This window comes from Gadus chalcogrammus, chromosome 21 (genome assembly GCF_026213295.1).
Source record: "Gadus chalcogrammus isolate NIFS_2021 chromosome 21, NIFS_Gcha_1.0, whole genome shotgun sequence".
Classification (NCBI taxonomy): Eukaryota; Metazoa; Chordata; class Actinopteri; order Gadiformes; family Gadidae; genus Gadus; species Gadus chalcogrammus.
Window position 1 is genome coordinate 14,052,267 of NC_079432.1, and position 23,354 is coordinate 14,075,620.

Here is a 23,354-nt window from a genome sequence, read left to right on the forward strand (position 1 = left end):
CGTTTCAATCACATGACACGATTTTGAATTTATTAGTGGGAATGGGAACAAAAGTCTTGATTTGAATCTAATGGGATTCGTTATCTAGCAATGAGCCTGCAGACATGCTCATCTGTGGTGTGCGCCCAAACTATTACTTCAACTCCAATTGAATTCTCACAAACTAAAGGGCCACTCCCTTGACTCATAATCCTTGTGTTTACAAGCGCATTATAAGAAAGGGATTAAGAAGGCATCATAATTAAAGCCACATTGAGACGATGATGCAATGGGATAACCTGAGCTATAATGAGACTTGTTTGTCCTAAGAAGATTTCCTCTTTTTCAGACACTTGTCACATACATAAGGCTGCACTTCAAATATAATACATTTTTACATATATTTTTTTATATTTTACATAACAGAAAAGATGACTGCTTCTCAACCGTGAGCATGCCATGAAATATCCATTTCGGCAAACAAGATCCTCAAGATCTTCATTGTCACATATATATATTACTAAGCCAGAAAAAAAACTCTTGAGGCTACTCCTAGTGGTCATGATGAGTGGTGGGGGAAGGGTCACACTCTGCTTGTTTATTGTTGGCTTCCAAGACAACTTGATGTTCCTGGAACAACTGGCATCGTGTCCCACACATTCTGCACCATCTGTCAGTCGTGTCATCGGAACAGAACAAGATGTAAGTGTGAATGATCAAATGCATTGCTGTAACAGCATGGAGAAACAAAATTGCCGGTCTGGTAAATCAAGATCTGTGGCGATTGTATACCTAGTGAAACAACCAAATGCTCAGGTAACCTCAATCATAGCCCAACACATTTTGTTATTTGTATTAGTCTTTGCTGGGCGGTCGTGAGAAGCTTGTGCTCAACTGTTTTGGCATTATTAATGTTTATTTATTATTATTACAGTTGCGAGCAGATTGTGGGCTTGATCAAATATAAATTACCATAGCTCAAGCCTCACCTCAAGAAACATAAATGGCAAAGTCTGTATGGGGATTCTGCCATGAAGAAGTATTTACTACCTTAATAAATTGAGGTGGAAGAAAATAAGCTCTCGTTTGTTTCATTCAGTATGATGCAGAGAAAGAAATTATGTTCCTAATGTCCCTTTCTGTGGAATGATGCACGGTATCATAGAACAGGTCTAATTTGAAATATGACATCAATGCATTTCCCAAGACATGACTAATCTCCCTGGAAGCTGTGCGGTGTAAAAACAGCCCCTCGTATGCCAGCTTCCTAAAGGGACGGGGCGGCGTAAAATGTGTGGAAGCATAAATAGCCGCCAAAAAATAACCAGGAAACAAAAGCGTTGAATGTGTGCAAGCATCAAGCTACAATTAAGCCACTCGTGATAGATTGCAGGGCAAAATGTCTTTGGATGTGGAAACATTTCTATATAAACATCCATTAAGTGTGTAAGTAAACACAATAGAGCCATGACTGAGGAAGTGAACGGGACTCATTTAAGGAAGCAATAACAATATCGCCCCCCTGACTAGAGATATACAACCATTAGACATGATATCATGTGAAGGTTTATAGACATTACATTAGGTCATATTCAGAGTGGTTTGCTGCATCATGGACATTGGACATGGACACATCCTGTGCAATAGTATAATGTTGGGACAGTTTAAGCGTTTTGATTCTGCTACAATTTAAAATTTAATCAGACTTTTATTCTCTAAATATCGGTCATTTTTATGATCATCCTCGAAATGCACCCCAAACGTTATTCACTGGATTCAAGGATAAATATTCTGCTTTAAGTTTGTTAACAGGAAGACACAAATGATTACATTTTTTCCGATCACATTATGCTTACAATGTTATTAGTTTGAGGCTACAAAACATCCGACACTATTAGTAGGCAAGGGACCAGACAGAAAAGCCGATGGTATGGCGCGCAGCCGGAAGCTTGTCCCTCCCACGCTCAGACGGGACTGCTGGAAGTTACAGAGCAGTCTAAGGAGAGCGAGAGGCAGTGTCTGCCGGGAACAAGGAGGTAGCTGGAGCTGCCCCCTGGCATTTCAAGCAGAGGTTCCTAGCTCTTAAGGAAGGTTAATTAAGGGGTAAGCCACATTGTCACCCAACACCACAAGGGCTAGACCTCACGAAAGGACCCGACTACCGCGGAGAAGTCTGAAGAACCGCCACCCCAACCCGGCTCAGGCTATTTCTGTGTTGGATGACGCAGGACTAAAGCTGCATTTGACAATGCTAGAATTATCAATTGTGTATAAAAAACACTGATAATAATGATCATTTCTATAAGAAAACATAAATATACAGTATTTTTAATCGTAACAAGTTTATAATCGTAATATTTTGTTGGTCTGTTGGAATCGCTTTAAGATTGTTCTCGATTTAAAGTACCCATTGGACAATGCTTAAAATATGGTTCCCAGAGTGACACAAACATTTTTGATGTTTTATTAGTAAAACATGCCTAAAATACATCAATATCAGCAATCCAAAAAGGGTGAAATATTGCCCAACATTCAGTCGTAGAACAAGACGCATCTGAGAGAAATCGACCCTTTTGCAACAAGCCATGTTGTTTTACAAGCAGATCTGGTCTTACTCAGACCCCCACGGTGCGCCTCCATCTTTGTGCTGGTGTCATTGTCTGGCCCTGGAGTAGTCGGACATGGGCTGCGCCGCGCTTTTTGGTGCGTGTGCAATCAAAGGGGCACAGTTGGGAGCTCACGGCTTTTGTCCCGCGAGACGCTTTGCACACGATGGCGGTGGATCCACAAAGCACATAGTGAATACAATGACGACATCGACCCCCGCAGAGATCACATGTGCCCAAACAGCTTCTTTGTCTTAGTGGCACCCCTGCTACCGCTCATACTCTAGTACCTGGTTTCCTAGTATAACAAACTAACTGTTCTTTAACAAATGCGTTTAGCAGAAAGAAATAAACAAACGAAAAATGACTTGTAGCACTTTTATCAAACCAAAAACCTTTCACATAATATAGAAAATCTTATGAAATGTCTGTTGCAGCCCGGGGTAAACAACATGGTGGCGTGCATTGGAGCTCAGCCTGGAACAGGGATAAATACTTTGGAAGAGGCCAAGTGTTTATGTGGATGTATCTCACTCGCTCAAGACAGCCCTCGCAAATCCACAGGAAGGTAAACCGATAAAGTCCTGCCAGTGCAGCGACAGGGAGAGCCGCCTTACGACCACCGCCATATGCTCCCGGGCCCACGGTGACGCTCATTTCACCTCGCACTCGTCTGTCACTGCTAACGGAAATTCAGACGACCCAACTCTGACACTTCTACCCCATGAAAGTAAGTAAAAGGTGAAATCCACACAAACTGAAGTTAAATTTGTGTGTGTTGTTTGACAAGGGCACATCACATCATTACATCATTAGGCTTCAAGTGTCAAAAGTGCTGAAGTGAATAACTACATAGTAATTGTTTAGAGCCTTTCAGATGAAAGACAGATCAAACAGAAGATAGGTTGGTTCAAATCGTCCTATATTTTTATATAGGATAATATTTAAGCATAAGTATTTAACATATTTACACAGGCCTCTAGCCCTACACAGCAGGGCATTGCATAAGGGTGCATATAGAGGCATGATGCTGATCCGATGCTTCATGACAAGCCGTTTCTTACAGGCTTTCATCAAACATCAAACAGCCACATTTTCCTGGGGGACTAAAATAACTCCTATTTTACACACTTCCCCTGTCAGACTGGTGACAGCCCAGGTCAACCAATTTCATGTTTGGCCAAGGGCCATATGCTTACCATGATACCAGTCTGTATGATGCATACCAATATAAAACAGACCTTGGCAATGATAATGTACACACATCAACCCTGGTGGTGGCAAAATGTTCAACTGCACCAAAGAAAGTAAAACCGTCACCAACAAACCGTGTTGTGATATCGCCAGGTTTCTTATTCTTTGTGTATTTCTAAGAAGCTTTTATTCAAGTCCAACCCGTGTCTCAGGCTGAAGCCTGTGTAGCCGGTCCATGGGGTGGCCTGCAACCGATGAAGGACAAGGCCAATAATTGCTGACCAGGATCAATACTGCAGTGCTTTGGCGATGGGAACCCTGCAGAGTTGCTAACCTCTGCCCAGTGCTACAGCGACACTCGCTTGACCACCGGGGCAATTATTGTGCAGCTTTCTTGTGCGACTCTGCCGTTGATGGCGAAAGAAGGCAGCAGACAAACTTAACGACCTCACCGACACAACCAAAGCCTCCCGCTCTGAGGCTCTAGTCGAGGGTTGTGCATTAAAAGGTGCCCAATGCCCAGGCGCTCTGATACCAGGCCCACTGGTGACCAACATTTGGAATGCGGTTTAAACAATTTAACACTGCCATCCTCTAAATACCCTCAAATGTTTGATTAAACATAAACATACAAACATACAAACATGAAAAACATATGGACTATTAAGGACTTAATATTATTTTAGCAAAGACATATTTACAATAGCAACCCGCTGAGGTGAACAATCTGAATGGCTACGGGACGCAGGTCACCACCGCCATTTTTAAGATGCTGGGGCCAATAATATTATTTCAGAAACCCAATTATATGCTAATTTCTTTGAGGGCACATTTGGACGGATAAAGCATTTCCCTATTGCAGCACTTTACAAAACGGTGTAATCCCCTCTGCTGCTCACGGCAGACCGCCTCGGCAAACGTGGATTACCATTTGCACTGAGGGAGCTTGAGTGTCAAGAGAGCGCCCCCTCTGAAAGGCGGCCAGCCCCAGAGCTCGGCAGTACGTTGTAACGGTGTGCATGCGGTGTATATACATTGAATGGACTGTACGAGTGGTTAATGCAGGTGTTTCAGTTTGTTGAGGAACAGTGTGTGACGACCAGCAGCAGCGGGCTCTGCATCAACTTGGTTACTCACATTAAATTTGATGATGTCATATATCAGGTAGCGGGGGACGGGCTGTCCGTTGACTTTATCAATGATCATCTCCTGCAGGAGGAAAGGGGAGAGAAAACACCCATCAGCATTTGCCATGTACACACACAGACATTTCCATTTTCCTGTAAAATTCCTAAACTTAAGGTTATGAGTAACTTCACAAGAGTTAAAGTGCCCTGCTCGTATTATGTGATACAAGCATGAAAATATTCAATCTTATTATGAAGCATTATTATTCATGTGCCTAGTTTAATTATTCAGTAGGAAAACAAACTCATTGCCTCTTTGGTGTCTTGGAGTGCCTCTTATATATACAGTCCTGAAATAACACATTTTTTACACGTGTAAAAAACACTTTCCATGAATGAATTCATCATGTGAACTACAAAAAAAAACAACACTATACACATGCACACAAACAGATGAGGCAGCATGAGTTAAAAACACATAATATAATTCCTAGATGATCCACAATATCAGGCGTGATCACGTCACGATGCACTGAGAGCTCCATCCATCCCTCCGTCTCAGAGAGCGGTCTTACAGAATGGAAACCGACAGGAATCAGTAGGGGCTGAACGCACTCACGGGGGGGGGGGGGGGGGGGGGGGGGGGGTAGTCTGAAGATGCCTGCGGCAGGTGAGGTCGGCAGGGGAAGATGGCAAGCAGAAATAGCACTGCATGTATTATGCAACAACCACCTCCCGTTTCCCCTCCCCCCCCACTTTCCGTCCCCTCATTCGCCCCTCCCCCCCCCCCCCCCCCCCCCATGTCTTCACCAGATGCGGCAGGAGGTCTCAATCACAACCCTGTGGGATGTGTTTCAACATCCTGCGCAACTGTTATGCAAGCTGTGGGGCGCGGCAGAGACGGGCAGCACACCGATGCCTATACCGCCTGTTGGCTGCATTACCGTGGAGCTCTCCCTGGCCTACGTAGCCACCCTCCGTCCTGCACACGTCAGGGCGCTCAATGGGTCTCGTTGCACTACTATGGGGTCGACAGGCCGACACCCACCGACCCCGGCGGCCCGTGTGACCCTTGACGACGCACCCAAACACAGGGCTGATCTACCGTGGCGATGGCCCTGCGGTTTACGTTGACATCTCGGACAGAAGATGGTCAAACAAACAGGAGGACAAAAGGTCTCCCGTTGGCTGGTGTGGGCCATGCGACAGGGAGCATCGTGGGTCTTCCTTATAGCAAGGGGCCACGAGGAGGACAGGGAAGAGCAGAGTTGCACCTGAACAGCAAGCCGTGAATGTCCACAAGTGAAACAGTGTTAGTCACAGCATCCCCCCTGCGGCTAATTACACACACTTTTCCACCCCATCACTTCAAAAGACAATGCATGCTTCGCCATTACACAGTCTGCCTGAGCAGGAAACAAGTTATTAATACACATGTATTAATACCAGGGGGAGTAGCCTGTGTAGCCTATGTGTTATACCAGGGCGACCAAGCACGAAATACGATTTCCCCTTGGTAAAAATTATTCAGTACGATGTTTATCAGCCTTGAAGCAACATCTCACCTCTTTTGCATTTGGCTTCAAATCCATTTCCCTACCTTGCATAAAGGTAATATGAAAAAAAATGTGTCCAATGGTTTCGTTTGGCCACAGCCTTGAACAAGCCAAGAACGCGTTTCACAATCTAATTTTCCATAGAAAACTATTCCTGATAGTATGATATGGTCACACCCCCGTAGCTTTGTAGCAGCGGGCTGGTGTCTGTAGTAAACAGTTAAGCCTGCTCCTTGGCACGACCAAACATTGCTGTCACAGACTAACACTGTGACTACGGCAGAATCAGACTCTGGAAGGGAGTTCTTAAATGAAAAGGATAATATATATATGCAAAATAATATTTGTTTGAACCGGACCATACAGATCACTGACATCCACAAAGCTAGAGAATTGTCACCAATGGGTACATTATAAACTGATTCAGGTATGCGTCATATTCCTGCTAAAAGGCTGATGTAAAAATTGGAAATTTATTCAAAACTACAAAGCCAATGATCATCAGATCAGATTTGTGAATTTCAAGCCAGTGGGATTCCTCCATACTGATGCATGGTGGCTCCCAAAGATCCGCTGAGCCTTAAAGTTAGCGCCTAAATGACTGAATGTGTTCAAGGCTGCTTTAATAAGCACAGAAATAGATCTGTTTAGGCTAACCCTAGTACGTCGGAGCCGCTAGCATGCGGTTCGGCTAGCACTTGTGAACGCAGCAATCAGGTGCAGTCTAAAACAATCTAACTCTAGTGTGGTTCGATCGGTCTCACTTACAAATTTGAACCCAATCTTGACCCAGTCGCAGGAAGTAAACCAAAACCTGTCTCCTAGGGCATATGTTGATACGTACAGAAACTTTAATAAGCTGAACATCGTGCATACCACGGCAGAATCTATATTTTATATTGAACATGCCTACTGTCGGTTTTTTATCCCGTTTCGTCCGCAACCTTGCCGGATGATGCAATATTTATTTTAAATCATTCTGTCGACTCCTGAATATCTGGGGACTACTTCAGCACTGCGGTCTCACACGGCAAACACACGATATCGAGGTAAAAACTGCAGAGTAAAAGGTTGACGAAACTCTTACAGCATTTACAGCTACAGAAAAGTGCATATTGTACAAGAAATGCCAAACATTACTTCAAGAGGTGTCAATTACTGTGATGAAAAGTAGGTGGGAAAAGTAAAGAATGGGGTTCCCAAGGCCAAAGGGGGCATGGGACATACAATAAGAAGTTTCATGAAAGTAGCCTGAGATCCCACAGGTACAACATGAAACATTGACAGTGTTTAACCTTGGGTATGGAATTAATTATTGAGGCACCATGTAATTATGGTGAATTAAACCACATTAAAGGAGAGAGTCGTCTCCACCCCCCCCCGCCCCCCCCCCCCCCCCCCCCCCCCCCCCCCCCCCCCCCCCCCAACCCTCCTCCTCCTCCTCCTCCTCCTCCCCCCCCTCCCCCCCAGACTCAAAGCTCAGGTGGGTTGCCAGGTTGAATCATAACACACAGACCAAAACAAAAACAAACATTCTGACCCGGAACGGAAATCTCCAAAGAGAACAGCCAGCATTGTCTGTAGCATCCTGATCGGAGGAGCCAGTATTTCGACTCATGTCGCCTTAACCTGATGACACGTGGTCATGGAGCATGGTCATTCTATGATTTAGTATTGTCAATTTTTTATATATTGTACCTTTAAGACCACCATTTAAAAAGGGTCCCAAGAGAAAGAGGGGAGTTAACACAAATGTATGGAAAATAAACTTACCCCATCTAGTAAGGTTTTGCCTAAGTGGTGGCGGGGGTCCTTCCGGAGGGGGAACTCGAGGTTGGCAATGTGGAAGATGGTGTTGTCTCGGTCTATCATGTGTACGTCGTTCTTGCCGTTGATCAGCATCATGTATCTGTCGTGGCACAGAACATAACACATGGTTACAAAATCAGACAGCTACTGCTGCTGCCAGTGATGACACAAACCCAGGAAGATTTGGTGTCAAAGTACTTCAACCACCTTCCTCCCTTTTGATACAAACAAGAGGAAACCAGAGACCATGCATATTGAGATTTGATCCAATGTGGTTCTACCCATTCGTCGGTGGGCTCTCTAAAGCGAAGACCACCCATGATGAGATGCAGAAACTGAGGGTTTAGTATGAGCCTTGGAGACAGTAGAAGAGGCGCTTTGAAATGTCACTCCCACGCCTTCTGCTAGCGTGGTCTCGTTAGCGACGGCTCCTATTGTCAAGAGGGTTACTCGCCCCTCGTATATTTTTCAGTTGCCATGTCTGACAATTGTAATGAACTGCAGCAGAGATAGAAAATAAACAATTCATGATTGGGACTTTCTGTTTTGATCTGTTGTTGTTATTGAGGAAACAACAATTTAAGATATACAACTGGGGGTGATGTAAAAGGGAATAAACAGACAGGTCACATGCTGCAACACAAACTTCAGTTTCCCCCCCATCTCTTAAAATAGCTTTAAAACGTGGAGGTAGCAGGCGTTGCTACATGGGTTCACGGCACTTAAAGATGCATCACCTACTTCTCATTTCTGGAACACATATAGGTATTTCATTTGTTTGAGACAATATAATGGATAATATGAAAGGGTCTGAAATTAATGTTTTTGAACGGAAAAAGAGAAGAAATACAGGTACGGGCTTTGTCAGTATTATTTTTTTTATCTAAAAACAAAATACATTTTCCTGTTCAACCATTTTCATATTTCATTTGATTTCATTATTCTGATTAGAAGCCCATATCAAGAGGTGGGTGTTTACACATATTGAGTACTGCAATGTATTCCTCCCTGATCAATCACTAGCGTGCAGGGCTTGTTTGAATATTTTCAATACTGTTACCAATACCTGTGATTCAATACCAATTCCTCATCAATATAGATATAATTCCAGTCAAGGCCAGACTCCAGTTGACAGCACTAAAGATAAAACAGGCTGTTTGTTATTCCCTCAATGTAATCATCTGAAATTATGTTGAAAAATAAGTTTCAATGAAAAATGTAAACTATATACCACTTTATCAGACATGACGTATGAGATGGATAAATAAATCTAAAATTTAATTAAAATAGGGAATTATGTAAGAATAAAAATTGTTTTTTATGTCAAAGCAAGGGTAGGCAATTTATTTAATTATTTTAAATGTCATATTTATTAAAATTCTCTTTACAACCTAGACAGCACTCAATGACACAAATGTTCACACCGAAAGATTATAATCCGAAATTTATGCCACAATTATAATAGGTAACTGTGGCTGTCGCAGTACTGTATTAAGCCTGTCAACTCATTTCATTCAGGTCAAGTGAAGTCTACCTCCACGTACTCTGCCGTGAACTCATTGCACAGGATCAGATTAATCCACAAGACAAGGCAGACCAGGGATGTGGTTCAGGGAAGGCGAGGTACGCCTGAAGGGAGGGGTGGGATGTTTTCGGTTGGTTACCTTCAAAAATCTAGAATTCTCTGGCTGGTATCCCCACATTGCCAACTTAGCTTTAATAATAATGATTTACAGTCTGCAGGCAAACAAAGTGCCTGTGACCAAAAAATTCGGCTTTAAAGATAGAAATGTACCAGATTGGTCGAATGAATGAGTGATTTGAGCAGCGATAGAAAATGCATTCCATTTAATAAGCAGGTTATTTCTAACCAATTTGTTTTGGTCTAAACACAAGACTGTTTTTCACTGAGGCAAAGTAAACAGATCCTTGAAGTTATTGTGAATTCATTCACCATGAGATCTACTGCTGACAGAGAGATGTACTTCATGTCACAGACCCTGAGGTCTGTGACCCTGAGGACAATACATTAATAGCCACAAATTAATAAATGTCATCATTGACGATTACACATGCTCAGGAATGTGTTGAGCACGATTGCAAGCCTCTGGTTCTGAACCCAATGATACCTTTCAGGCAGTCTGGCTCTTTATCACAAAATATATGCCGAGTGGAAAAGGATGGCGGAATGTGGAACATGCTTGTAGCTCCATTACTAAAGGTTAAGCATCCTCATCCACACAGCGTAAAATTAAGAGACGTTAGCCTGCCACCTCATTATGAGCGGCCAGTGCCATACTACAAATGTTACTATATCTATATATTTGATTGAGCTTAAGCTTAAAATAGTGGATCGCTGATACCTTTGTACAAAAGGTTTCCCCTCAGTGTATTTCAAGCCCGCCTGGACTAAATGGACCCCCCCCCAGTTGTTGAATTGTACATGTATTTTAAAATACTTTTTTCAGCTTCAGTTAGAGTGGGCAGCTGGATTAGAAACAGAGTTCTTAACTCACCGATATGACTGTGTTCGCTATGCAATACTTTAAGACACGTTTGATTGCAGAAAATGGCTATTTTCTATTTCCCCCTTTGCCAAATCTGCACATAAGCCTGAGTATTGACTGTTCTTTGTATTTTATGAGCTTCTGTCGACATTTACCACTTATTTCCAAGTTGGATGTTAGATTATATATCAAATAAAATCACTCAAATTTTAACCCCCTCAGATTATATCCTCAACGCTGTGAGAGGGCGAATGATGAAGCTTAAGAAGACTAAGATGAGTGAATACTCCAGTGCATACTTTCACCTTTTCCCTCGACCTTAAAGGTTATATGTGAAGAATTTGATAGCAACTACTTTCATATTGGAACAAATAGAATGCCAGTATTTTGTACAGCTATTCTTTGGGGTGCAAGTAGGTATCTCTTTTCAGCAAAAAAGCATTATTTATTATTCATCACCAAGGTCGATTTTTCAGGGCTCTAGCCTGCAAATAAATCACTTCAACCAATCAAAACCCTGTATCTAGGTCATAGTACCCATGCTCCCTTTGCGTATGAAGGCTTCATTTTGGATTCCAACGTGATGGAAAAGCCTAATTGTGTGGTGAGCCGATGAACACAGACGGGACTACATAATTCTACCAACTGTTATGATGTGCCAGTATTAACTGGGTCCACTTTAAGAGTGTCCCATCTGGATTGGATCCAGCATGTAGAAGATCAGTGTTGATCTCTTGGTTGATCTAGCACAGCCAAACAGGATTTAAATGAATTTAGTTTATTTGCCGAGCAAAAGCTTTGATATTGAATGAAAATGATTGATAGCTTGGATTGAGGTGTGGTCACGGTGTCGATATTGCAGGCATGTATGCAAGGCAGATGGTTAGTGAGCCTCGGCATTAATTGCCAAATCGATACTATAAGAGCCAACGAAGAGCCATTGTTCGAATCTTCTAGAGGAATTATTTGATCCTGCCTAGCTCATCCCCTGACAAAGGCCAATCAGTTCCCCTCCCCAAGGTTAAGCAAAACATTTACGCTGGAATAAGACCAAAACCAAAAGAGACAAATGACGGGCCAATCCAGTGGATTGGCCCTTCTAAACGCAATGTGTGAAATGATTAATGTTAATTGAGTATAACTGAATACATTTACAAGGGTGCGCATTCTTTTTGAATAATGGGATGACGCCGTCTTACAATGGTTCCAAATCAATGCGCTACAAAGATACAATAACAGAAATTCCAACCCTTAATTAGTTTTTCTATTAATTTTGTTTGTGCTTTTCACCATTTCCCTTTTTTCCAGAGATGATTTCTTTCTGGTGCTAAAGGGGTGCTCGACGGTATAGAACTCACAACACAATTAGCCACCGATACAATTAAGCATTTATGGAGCAAGTCGACAGCATGCATCGGACGCAAGTGCTCCGAGACAATAAAAGCGTGCCATCCATCACCACACAACATATGCAACAAAGGTTTTTTGTCAATGTTTTGCAAAAATGTTGTGAACGTTATTACTTGCAACAAAGAGATACCATAACCAAATTCAAATTGTATTACATCTATTAATGTTTTGATTGATAATAGGTGGTTATCTCGTTGTTAGCCAATTATCTTACATTATTAGGATAATTATTTAGGATAAACCTTCCCTTTGAGAGGGGGCTAAATGGGCCCCTAAAAGCCTTCCCCTTTATCCCCCTTTAAGGGCGGGCCTGTCCAGTTGGTAGTGTGTAGGACACAAACACACATAACAGAGAGCTTTCATTACATGGAGACACAAGCTGAATGGAGTCCAGGCCGAAAATCTATTTTTTTCATTATTGTGAGGTGCTTCGAGTGCGTCCCCTCCACACCCAGGGAGCGGCTCAACAGAGAGCTATGACCGTGACCCTTTTCTCACCTCGCTCCCGGCCCACCCGTCTTGAAATAGGTGCTCACAGAAATAATTCAGGATTAAACATTGTAGGAGGGGAGACCGAGCCCTTTCCCAGGGGCGGGTGTGTGTGGTCACCCAACGTCGTGGGGACTACAAGGCGCAATGGTGCTGCTACCGTGCAAGTACAGGTGCTTAGATCGTACGCACACGATGGGGCGTGGCCTACGGAGACTGCAGAACCCCCCCCAGAACGACACTGTTGGCTGTGTGAGTCAGACTCTGCAGTGCCACAGCGGAACAGACTCAAGGAACATTAGAATTGCAATTTGGATATTATTCAATGAGAGAAAACCAACAGAAATCAAATTGGTAATTTAAAACACCAGACAAACCATGTTTAAAACATGGAAATCAAATCAAACATGATTAAGATAATTAGGCATGCCAAGCTTAGTTCCATGACCCGGTGCAGATACCAAAGAGAAACAGCAGCTGCTGTGATGCGTTGTGTTTCAGAAGTAAAACTCTTGCACAAAACACTTTTGTTGAGAGACAACAGGCATTATAATTATATAAACAAATAACAAATCATGCAGTTGAGAATTCTACTCTGTGCGAATGGCATACACAATTATTGTACTCGATTTGGTTTAGATTAATCCTACTTCAGGACTAATTTAGTTTGACATCCGATAATTACCAATGTTTGGATTCCTAACATTCGTCCCTGCACCGGCGAGAGTCACTCATTGAATACAAATATGGAAGACGGCTAAAATAGTAGAAAGTATTATTTAAGGATCTCAGCAATAACTCCTAATTAAGCTCTTAGGCTTGAAGTGTGAACTACTACTCACTACTAAAAAAAAGTCAATGTCCAGTTTTGGACAAGACTAATCTGAAAGAAATATTTTTTTTCCACAAGCCATTTTGTTCTGCCAGCAAAAAAAAGGCAGCTTTCGTCAAACTAAAAGCCCAGCGTTGTGCTTTTAACTGCATCTCGGTGTGACTCTTGAAACAGACAGAAGTGGGTTGGGGTGGCGGTCAGGCAGACTTTGTGGGCTCCGACATCATGCTCGATTACTTGGCACGTGCCGAGTTCACAGTTGTAGGCACAGATGGATGCATGTGTCTTTTGTCCCGTGAGACATTTTACGCATGATCAGGGTGATTTCAGGTCAGCAGTTTCATCAGCAAAAAATAAATCTGAAAGTAAAAATTGCTAGTGAAAGAAAGATTTAGGAAGGCGGAAGAATTGACTTTTACAAAGTGAACTTGGTTCAAATAATATTAATCTTGAAGGGCCCCTCTTCTGGGAGTCACATGCTGATGATCAACTAGGTTTGTCAATGCAAAACGGTCCCCCGCGGTTTAATTGGCTAGATACCCATGGCTAACACTGTCAATTGCATTGGCATACAAAGTGCAGGAAGACAGTAAGTGCTGTCCAACTCCCAGTAGAGCGCCTTTTGATCAGCAAGGGACAAATCCCCCTCGTGCCATCTTTACATCTACTTCTGAGACGTAGAAGAAAATGGTGGCCACCAAAGAGCCGCCTCCGCTTCCATCAAAACGACTCCTCCGGCGTGCCCCTTGATTAATACGAGTGCCCGTCCTCCTGCTGATCCACCCCTTTCCTCAGAAGGGTGCGGCCAGCCTTTCATTTGCCATTATCCACAATTCCCCGTCTGCACATGCACCTTGGTCCTAATGAGGAGTGGGAGCAGCCATTGTGGCTGCTCGGCTGGACTGCAGCCCAGCAGCCTGACTGACAGCCCGTTAAGCTCCTTGGGGCGTCCGTCCCCCCCGCCCAAGATCAAATCCACCGGCGGTGCACATCATTAGTGCCGAGGCCACATTAAGAAGTGCCTCATGGTTAATATCCGTAATGAATCAGGTCCCTTCTTAAAATGGGCAAGAGCTTAATGGTAGCTTAATGTTCAACAAGTCAAGGTTGTAGAATGCAAAACGATTATCACAAATAATTATAAATGATCTTAAAGATTGTTAATGATCCCGTGGATGAAATGGGACCGACTTTACAGAGATAACTGTGCTTGAGCATATTCTATTGAATAGGATTATCCCCTTGGGCACACCATAAGGGCATTTGTTTTTCAGTTTGAGATAGTAAGTTACTTTGGCAAATAATTTGCCTAGACTTCAGGCTCCCTCAGTTGTGATTATTACTCTCAGCAAGGCAATCGTCTTAGCTGTTCTATAGGAAGCCTATGGAAATCCCTCCGGTGGGAGTTTGGCTGGCACACAAGAGACAGTAGAACACTGCCTTTTAGCATAGCATTCAAGGGGTCTGGGTGTACCATGCTTGCACGGAAAGAAGGATTCAGATCCCAATATGAATCTGAGGTGGGATGTGGAAAGATTTAAAGATGAAAGATTTGGATGTAGTATGGATGTTGAGCAGAAAGTAGATCCAAGATAATATTTACCACTGGCATCGGTTGGTTCTCCAGCAGATAACCAACACAAATAGCCTGAAATGTGGTGAGTCTGAAATAATTCATACATAAGGCGTGTAATCTTTCATGTATAATAAGTCCTACAATTCGGAGGAATTAAAGGAAATACCAAAGAGCTTAACGTAAAACAAAATTATGGAAAAGTGGAAAGCATTATTATCTCAAGAATGACAATAGAAAAAGCGTTTTAGCAAAATGAAAAATGCAAGTTTGCAAAGAGAAAATCTTGCTCGACCACCTTGAAGAAAAGACTTCTATAAAAATGTCATTTCATGTCTGAAGCCGCCTCCATAATGGATAATTCCTAAATGGAAATTCTTTGTATAATCCATATGGGCCAGGATTGGGGTGAGAATTTAAAACGAAGATCCTCACACAGCACACCCTGCAAACACACTCAACTTCTCAGCTACATTCATCAACATATCTACTGCACGACCTCCTGTCAATGGTGCTGCTTTTTTCACAAATAGAGAATGTTGTGTAAGATGTAACTATGGACACAAATTGCTTTCAGAAGTTGTTACTGGCAGTTTCGGGTTACCGGGTAGCTTTATTACACCCACCAAATCTGATTGTAAGGAGCTAGCGAAAGTGTGAATGAAAAAGTATGGTGTCTAGTGGGGATGTATGCGGGTGTCTAGCCTAAAAAGGCTGTTTTGTTTGCCTGTAATTAACACTTGCTCTCAACCCTTTTACTTTAGTGCTTTTTTTAATGTGCCCATTTACGGCAACAGGTTTTTACAAGCATACAAAACTCCCATGAACGTTCATCATACCAAATGTTCCAATGAGACAAAAGGTAAACAAAAGCACTAACACAACAACCAAATGTATTTACCAACAGAAACGTATTCCTTAGCTGAATTCACAGTTCTGTGTACCCTACGCTTGCAATCGTGGCTGTTGAAGAATAAACAAAACCCTCTGCCTGTTCCCGGCCGAATCAGGAGAAAAGTGTGACACTTTGCTGAGCTCCAAGCGGACTAGATACAGGCTCTGTGATGAAAGGATCTTCAGTGGGAGATGAATGGGACAATCTCACAAATCGTCGGGAATTCATTTAGGTAATTCGGCTCACACAGGACAGTAGCCTACAAGACCATGCACACAGAACAAGGGAGACAAGTCTGACTGGACATACACAAAATACATCACATTAAAACTAGACACGTGTTGATAGATAGATAGGTAGATAGACAGATAGGCCTAGATAGATAGATAAATATGTTCCATTATTTGCCTTGCGGAGCCAGCCAGTCCTGTGCATTTATGCAAATTAGCCATGTGCGCCAATGTCAATTTGTTTCAGTGAGCGACAAATGAGTGCAGATCATGATTTGCAGATGCAGATCAGTGAAACATATTTTAACTAACCTACTACAGCACGCAACGTTTTTTGTTCTCGGTTGTAATCACATTTTAGGAGGTTTTTTTATATATTGGAGGGGAATCACTGTCCTACTTGCTGTCGAAGCACTTTATCCAACAAGCAGAACCGTCTCTGCAATATGGCCAAAGTGTATTGGAGTTCACTCTTTGATATGGCTGTCTGTACTAAAAGCATACGTCTCCTTTAAATGCGTCTGCAAAATTGAATTGTACGACATGAGCGACAAAAACGAACAGAAATATTCGGGCAGATACTTTATGAGCGACCAAAGCGTCTTTGCAGCGCAATTCGCTTCTGATGTGAACGCACAGTTAAGCTGCCCGCTTTAGACCGCTTTAGATAGATTTTTGCAGATCAGTTAAACTGAATGGTGCTACATTTGTATTATAAACTGATCAGCATCATTCACGTGTTTTGTACAGCTCTCCGCCTCCAGAGAGACTGGTCACGCTTTGATTTCATAGATGTATTATAATCATGACATATATGTTACAGTGTTTCCCACAGAAATTTTGGAGACTATGGGGGGGGGGGGGGGGCTGGTATGGGGCGATTGTTGATTGTTGACGGGGTACGGGGGGTATGGAGCGATTGTTGACCGGGGGGGGGGGGGGGGGGGGGGGGGGGGGGGTAATGGCGCGATTGTTGACGGGGGGGGGGGGGGGGGGTATGGAGCGATTGTTGACGGGGGGGGGTATGGAGCGATTGTTGACGGGGGGGGGGGGGGGGGTGTATGTCTTCAAACTTCGCCTGAGCAAAAAAAGAAAAAAAAAAAAAATTTTTTTTTTTTTTTTAATAATAATAATAATTCATGTGCACGCAGAGACTATGGCGGCCGAAATTAGACTATGGCGGGCCGCCATAGTCTCGTCAATGTGTGGGAAACACTGTGTTATTAGCCTATATTATAGTATATTATATAAGGCCTATATTCTGTATATTCATTGTCTTCATTGTGGAAAGTGAAGGCGGATGGTCATTAAATGCTCAATTCTGAAATGAATCACAGATAGATGATTACGTGTTATTTTCCCATCAATGAAACTGCAGAGGGAAAACAACTACTAATCAAGAAAGTGATTTGCACAAAGGGAGTGAGGTAGATTGACAGCACCAAATTATAGCGAGATTATTATATGGCGAGAAACTATGTTATTTAGTTATACCTGACAGCAAATTTCATGTTTGCCATTTTCTGAGGATTTCTTAGATGAGGTCACTGATATATCACATAAGGGATGGGGGGAAAGAAATAGTCATATAGGAATCAGGATTCTTTGCTTCCAGAAAATAATCCTCATCCTCATCCTCATCGTCATCCGCTTATCCGGGGTCGGGTCGTGGGGGGAGCAGCTCAAGCAGGGGGCCCCAGACTTCCCTTTCCCGGTCCACATTGACCAGCTCTGACGGGGGGATCCCGAGGCGTTCCCAGGCCAGTGTTGAGATATAATCTCTCCACCTAGTCCTGGGTCTTCCCCGAGGTCTCCTCCCCACTGGACGTGCCTGAAACACCTCCCAAGGAAGGCGCCCAGTGGGCATCCTTACCAGATGCCCGAACCACCTCAGCTGACTCCTTTCTAAGTAAAGGAGCAGCGGCTCTAATCCGAGTTCCTCACGGATGGCTGAGCTTCTCACCCTATCTCTAAGGGAGACGCCAGCCACCCTTCTGAGAAAACTCATCTCGGCCGCTTGTACCCGCGATCTCGTCCTTTCGGTCATCACCCAGCCCTCATGACCATAGGTGAGGATAGGAACGAATCGACCGGTAGATCGAGAGCTTTGCCTTGCGGCTCAGCTCTCTTTTCGTTACAACGGTGCGGTAAAGCGAACGCAATACCGCCCCCGCTGCTCCGATTCTCCGGCCAATCTCACGCTCCATAGTACCCTCACTCGCGAACAAGACCCCGAGGTACTTGAACTCCTTCACTTGGGCTAAGGACTCATTTCCTACCCGGAGTAAGCAATCCACCGGTTTCCTGCTAAGTGTCATGGCCTCAGATTTAGCGGTGCTGATCCTCATCCCAGCCGCTTCACACTCGGCCGCCAGCCGATCCAGTGAGTGCTGAAGGTCACAGGCCGATGATCCAATGAGGACCACATAATCTGCAAAAAGCAGTGACGAGATCCTCAGACCACCGAACTGCAACCCCTCCCCACCACGACTACGCCTCGATATCCTGTCCATGTATATCACAAACAGGATTGGTGACAAGGCGCAGCCCTGGCGGAGACCAGCACCCACTGAGAACGAAACTGACTGGCTGCCGAGGACGCGAACACAGCTCTCGCTTTGGGAGTACAAAGATTGGATAGCCCTGAGGATAGACCCCCTTACCCCATACTCCCGCAGCACCTCCCACAGTTTCTCCCGGGGGACCCGGTCATACGCCTTCTCCAGATCCACAAAACACATGTAGACCGGATGGGCATACTCCCAGGCCCCCTCCAGGATCCTTGCGAGAGTGAAGAGCTGGTCCGTAGTTCCACGTCCGGGGCGAAAACCCGCATTGTTCCTCTTCAATCTGAGGTTCGACGATCGGCACCCAAAATGGCATTGTTATCTGATTGGAAGCCTAATAATGCTACCGTCCTAGACTAATAGTTAATCTGCATGTTCTGTTAAATATTCATTAAAATAATGACAGCGGACCTTTAGAACATGAACCCCAGTGCTCTGAAGAAAAACAATTATATTAAGAATACTTGCACAGTCCCACACACGAAATAACCATGTGCACATTTTACCAAGGCACAACAAATTAGCCTTGCTCCATAGCTTTCAACACAAATTGTTCAAGGGAGTCGGAATTATTCAAATAGGTGGCACAAAAGGGCATATCCCGAGTGTGCCGTCAAGTGATAGCGAGCCCTGCTCATTCATCCGGATCCCACAGTGTTTATCAAACGAATCCCATCTGAGCTTATCAGGGGGATTCTGGTGAGTCGCGGCCCGGCATGAGTGAGACAAAATGGCTTCATGTCCATACAGCAATCCGTTACTTGCAGCCTGAAAAGCATTTCCCTCTCTAATCTAATTCTTTCTCACACTCTGGAGTTTCATGCCGTCATCTTTCCTGCACCATCCCTTGCTCTGCCTGGTGTTTTCACAACCTCTCAAAATCTTTTTTCTTGCGCTTGTTCTCCGGGCCACTTACACTGTCTGTCTCTCCCTCTCTTTGTCTGTGGTTGGCTCTCATTCCTCCTGCTCCTACCCATCTCTTGACGGCGATAACAAGCCTTTCTTGCCACATAACACTCGAAATAGCAGGAAGGGAAGATGGGCTGCCATGGGTGAGGTAGAAGGGGGGAAATTGTACTTTAGTTTCGTTTTCTAACGGCAGGTTTGCAGAAAATTATCATTAATGCAAATGTTCAATCTTGGACAGGAGCCAGATGTGCACTCTCCGCGTCCTGCCCTGCCATCACTAGACATTAAAGAACTGAGTGTAAAAATACACAAATTGACTGCAATCATTAAATATTCAGCAGTGCCAAGCGTTTTTCTTCCTGCCCGGGCAGACAGTGGCTCGCAGTAGACTGACTGAGCAGTGCAGCCAAGAGTCCCTGGGTTAGGAACGGCGTCGTTAGCACTCCAACTGTTCTGGTTGTCGTTGTTGTTGTTGTTGCACTTCTTCCCCTCCAGCTCTCAGTCCAGATCCATCCCCTTGATGGGTGGCTTTGTCGGGGGTCCCCGGGCATGCAGATTGGGGATCTGGACGCCAGCTGGACGATTGGACACCACCCTTCAAGCCAGCCCGTTTCAATCCACGCTCTTAATTACTGAACAGCACATACCTTTGTACCAGAGCTTTAGTCACCGGCATAGCCGGTGTATGTTATCGTCAACTCTTTTTATTTCATTTACTTCCAAGATAAGATCCTGCTATAGGGAGTCTGGTTTTGTTCTTTAAGTGAATTGATTTGGCACCCCCGGTTCTTCCCTTCCCCAGTGTTGCTAATGTTGTTCATATTCAATTGTCACATAACATTTTGATACACCTTCAACTGTTTCTACCATAGTCTTGTTGAGATTGTTTACCATCTGCAGGTTTAACATTCATGTCCCATTTACCACAGACAAAATGAATTAGGGTCGTAACACTATCGCTCCAACATGGAGAAACTATCAAAGCACAATTGCCTAAAAACCCAACGGCAGGAAAACCAACGTAGTGTGCCTTTCATTCGCCTGAGGACTAGAGCAATAGGATTTGATGGGGGCATCAAGTGAACCAATTGGGCAGCGCGAAGGTAAACCACTGACTCAGAAATAACAAAGTAGGGTTGTTGTTGGTTTTCTTCCTTGACAAATGAAATCCTCAAAATGCAAACACTCGTAGTTAACAGATGCGTCAAAAATTTAATATGTATAATATACAGACTATTGGTAATACACCCACACGGAAGCATTGCTTCACCTGATTTTAATGGTACAGAGCTAGAGCGAGGCTGCTGTTTAGGGCAGGGCACTTTGGAATGGGCCGATTGTGACCAACCGACGGCTCTATAGAGAGGAGTGCTGCTGCCCGACTCTTCTCCTGGGCAAGTACACCCCCCCGCTAGACGCACTGGGACTCACACCGCTTATCACGTCTACGGCCCCCAGCGTCAGCTCACTGTCATTCGGAGTGTGCCTATCTGTCGAACATCCGATAACTTTCCCAAGTACTTTGAACTACATAAGCTGCGATGGAGATGCGCAATTCTATAAATGCACAACCATACACCGACGCTTTGCTGCTTTGAATTTTAATTTCTGTTTTGGCGTCAGGCTGATGTTTGCGAGCGGCCATGAATGTAAAACTTGACAAACGCTCCACCTTCCCGGGCCAGCCAGTCAACATGGGCAAACTAACTCATTTTAGCATCAACAGCAAAGAAACCTGGGAGACTATAATAACAATGAAAGCACATGCTCCTCATCAGACAAAATGAGACCACTGTCTCAGCCCTGAGACTAATTAGTCGACGAGTCAAGTATGAGGAGTCAGCCCTACAAGCATAAACACAATCAATAAGATATTACATGGAAGCAGTGTTTATGCTGAACAGAAACACGTTGTTGGTCAAGCCCTGTTTTCAATCAGCCAGCCGTGAAGTCCAACCCACCTTGTGCCGTCTGCCTTCCAGCTGACCTTGTAGGGTTTCTGCTCCAGAAAGCGAAGGTTGCGCCTGTCCATGGAAACTGGCTGAGCACCCGGAAACCCGCTCCTGGCACCCGTGAGGATGTGCAAACACACACAAGCACACACACACACACACACACACACACAGCAGCTTGTGAGTTCAGCGTTGACTCAAAAGCTTTTATCTTTTTGTATCTCGCTGAGTGATGCGATTACATAAGCCATTACAAATTAAAACAATGGGCGAGATGAAATGTAACCAACATAAACGCACAACTGCCTTATGCTAATAATTGAACGTCAAGAGCATTGTTGCAGCAATCTCCATTGATGTAGGCAGTGTACACTGGGGAGTGCTACAGAACAGCCTCGCAGGCACAAAACCCAAATCAATTCTTGCCACCCATCAACAGCTGCAACTTAGTTTCACCAGACTCGGTTTGTAATACAATGATTAAAATGGCACGTTAATCCATCTCAGATTTAAAATGTGTTGAACGTCAATCAACCGGTGTGGCACTTTGTTATGACCCAAACCCATTTGAATGCACGGGCAGAGCGAATTCATGAGAAAAGTACTTGTATAACTATGAGTGTTGGTGGAGTCGACGGGAGCGGATCCTCACTTTTCCCACTCTGCAAACTCCTGACACTTCCTCTGGACCTCTCCCAGCTTCGGCTGCGTGGTGAGCTGCGTCACTCCCTTCACCGTGATGCCTTCCAAGAACACCGCTCCCTGTGGGGGTTGGGACAGAGCCAGGGTTGGATCAGTGCTGCACCTACGAAACGTTAACTCATCCTCCTCCGGGTTCCCTGCCCCGTCCGCCCACCAGAGAGGGAGGCTTTCTCCAGGGGTCTTTCCCTTAGCCGCTTCCTATGTTTGCAGACACCACTGCTTCCCTCTGGCATGCACACATGCAATGTGTATTGGGATGCCTGCTGAAACAGTCTAGGAGGTCAAACCAGCCACCTTCCTGAGTTCCCCCTGAGCCAGTGGGTGTTAACAGTTATACAGCACTATAATGGAAAAAATGAGGGGAAGGAAACAAATTGATCAGGTTTTCCCAGAGAAGAAAGTGTAGTGGAGGGGGAAGTGCTCCCGAAAGAGCACCAGCCTGTCGCCTTCATTTGAATTGTCGATACAAATTCTGTCACCCTCACCCATTTAAAAATAATGAATGTGAAAAAATAACTGGATATAGAGACTTGGAGCTAGTGTTTATACTTGTGGGTTGGAAACAGATTATGAAAATACACCCCCCAAAGTTACTCCCACACCTGTGGAGGAGCTAAACTATGTGCACATATGAGATTTACAGGCAAGATTTTCCAAGCATGAAAGCAAAGAGATGCCTTGATTGTTCAGAAAATTGGCAGGATTGGACAAAAATCAAAATAGTCTCATACAGAGGCAGGCAAAGAGGAATAATTTCAAACTACAATCAAATGATAGCCATTAGATCATATATCTTTAACCTAGCACCTTGAATACAGCAATTGCGTTTTGTCTACATATTAACCGAGGGAAAGACATAATCATTATGGCAAGAGAAGAAATTCCTCACAAGGACATTTTTCATGTTAATCAAATGAGATATGATATAAACCTTGACGCAACAGCGCTTAAAAAAAAAGAAAGCCAATCCGAACCAGCTGTGCATGTGAACCTAAACAAGCGATATTAATGGGATAA

At 44.0% G+C, this 23,354-nt stretch overlaps 1 protein-coding gene across 1 annotated transcript in view; it reads right to left on the bottom strand.

Annotated features, from left to right (window-relative positions):
* Nucleotides 1–23,354, bottom strand: part of rngtt (RNA guanylyltransferase and 5'-phosphatase) — a 67,631-nt gene that overhangs the window by 38,738 nt on the left and 5,539 nt on the right. The window contains exons 7-10 of the mRNA XM_056581496.1: nucleotides 22,288–22,397; nucleotides 21,645–21,746; nucleotides 8,236–8,371; nucleotides 4,917–4,988 (exon numbers count right to left, since the gene is read on the bottom strand). Coding sequence (XP_056437471.1) covers nucleotides 4,917–4,988; nucleotides 8,236–8,371; nucleotides 21,645–21,746; nucleotides 22,288–22,397 — 420 coding nt within the window. The remainder of the gene's footprint in view (nucleotides 1–4,916; nucleotides 4,989–8,235; nucleotides 8,372–21,644; nucleotides 21,747–22,287; nucleotides 22,398–23,354) is intronic.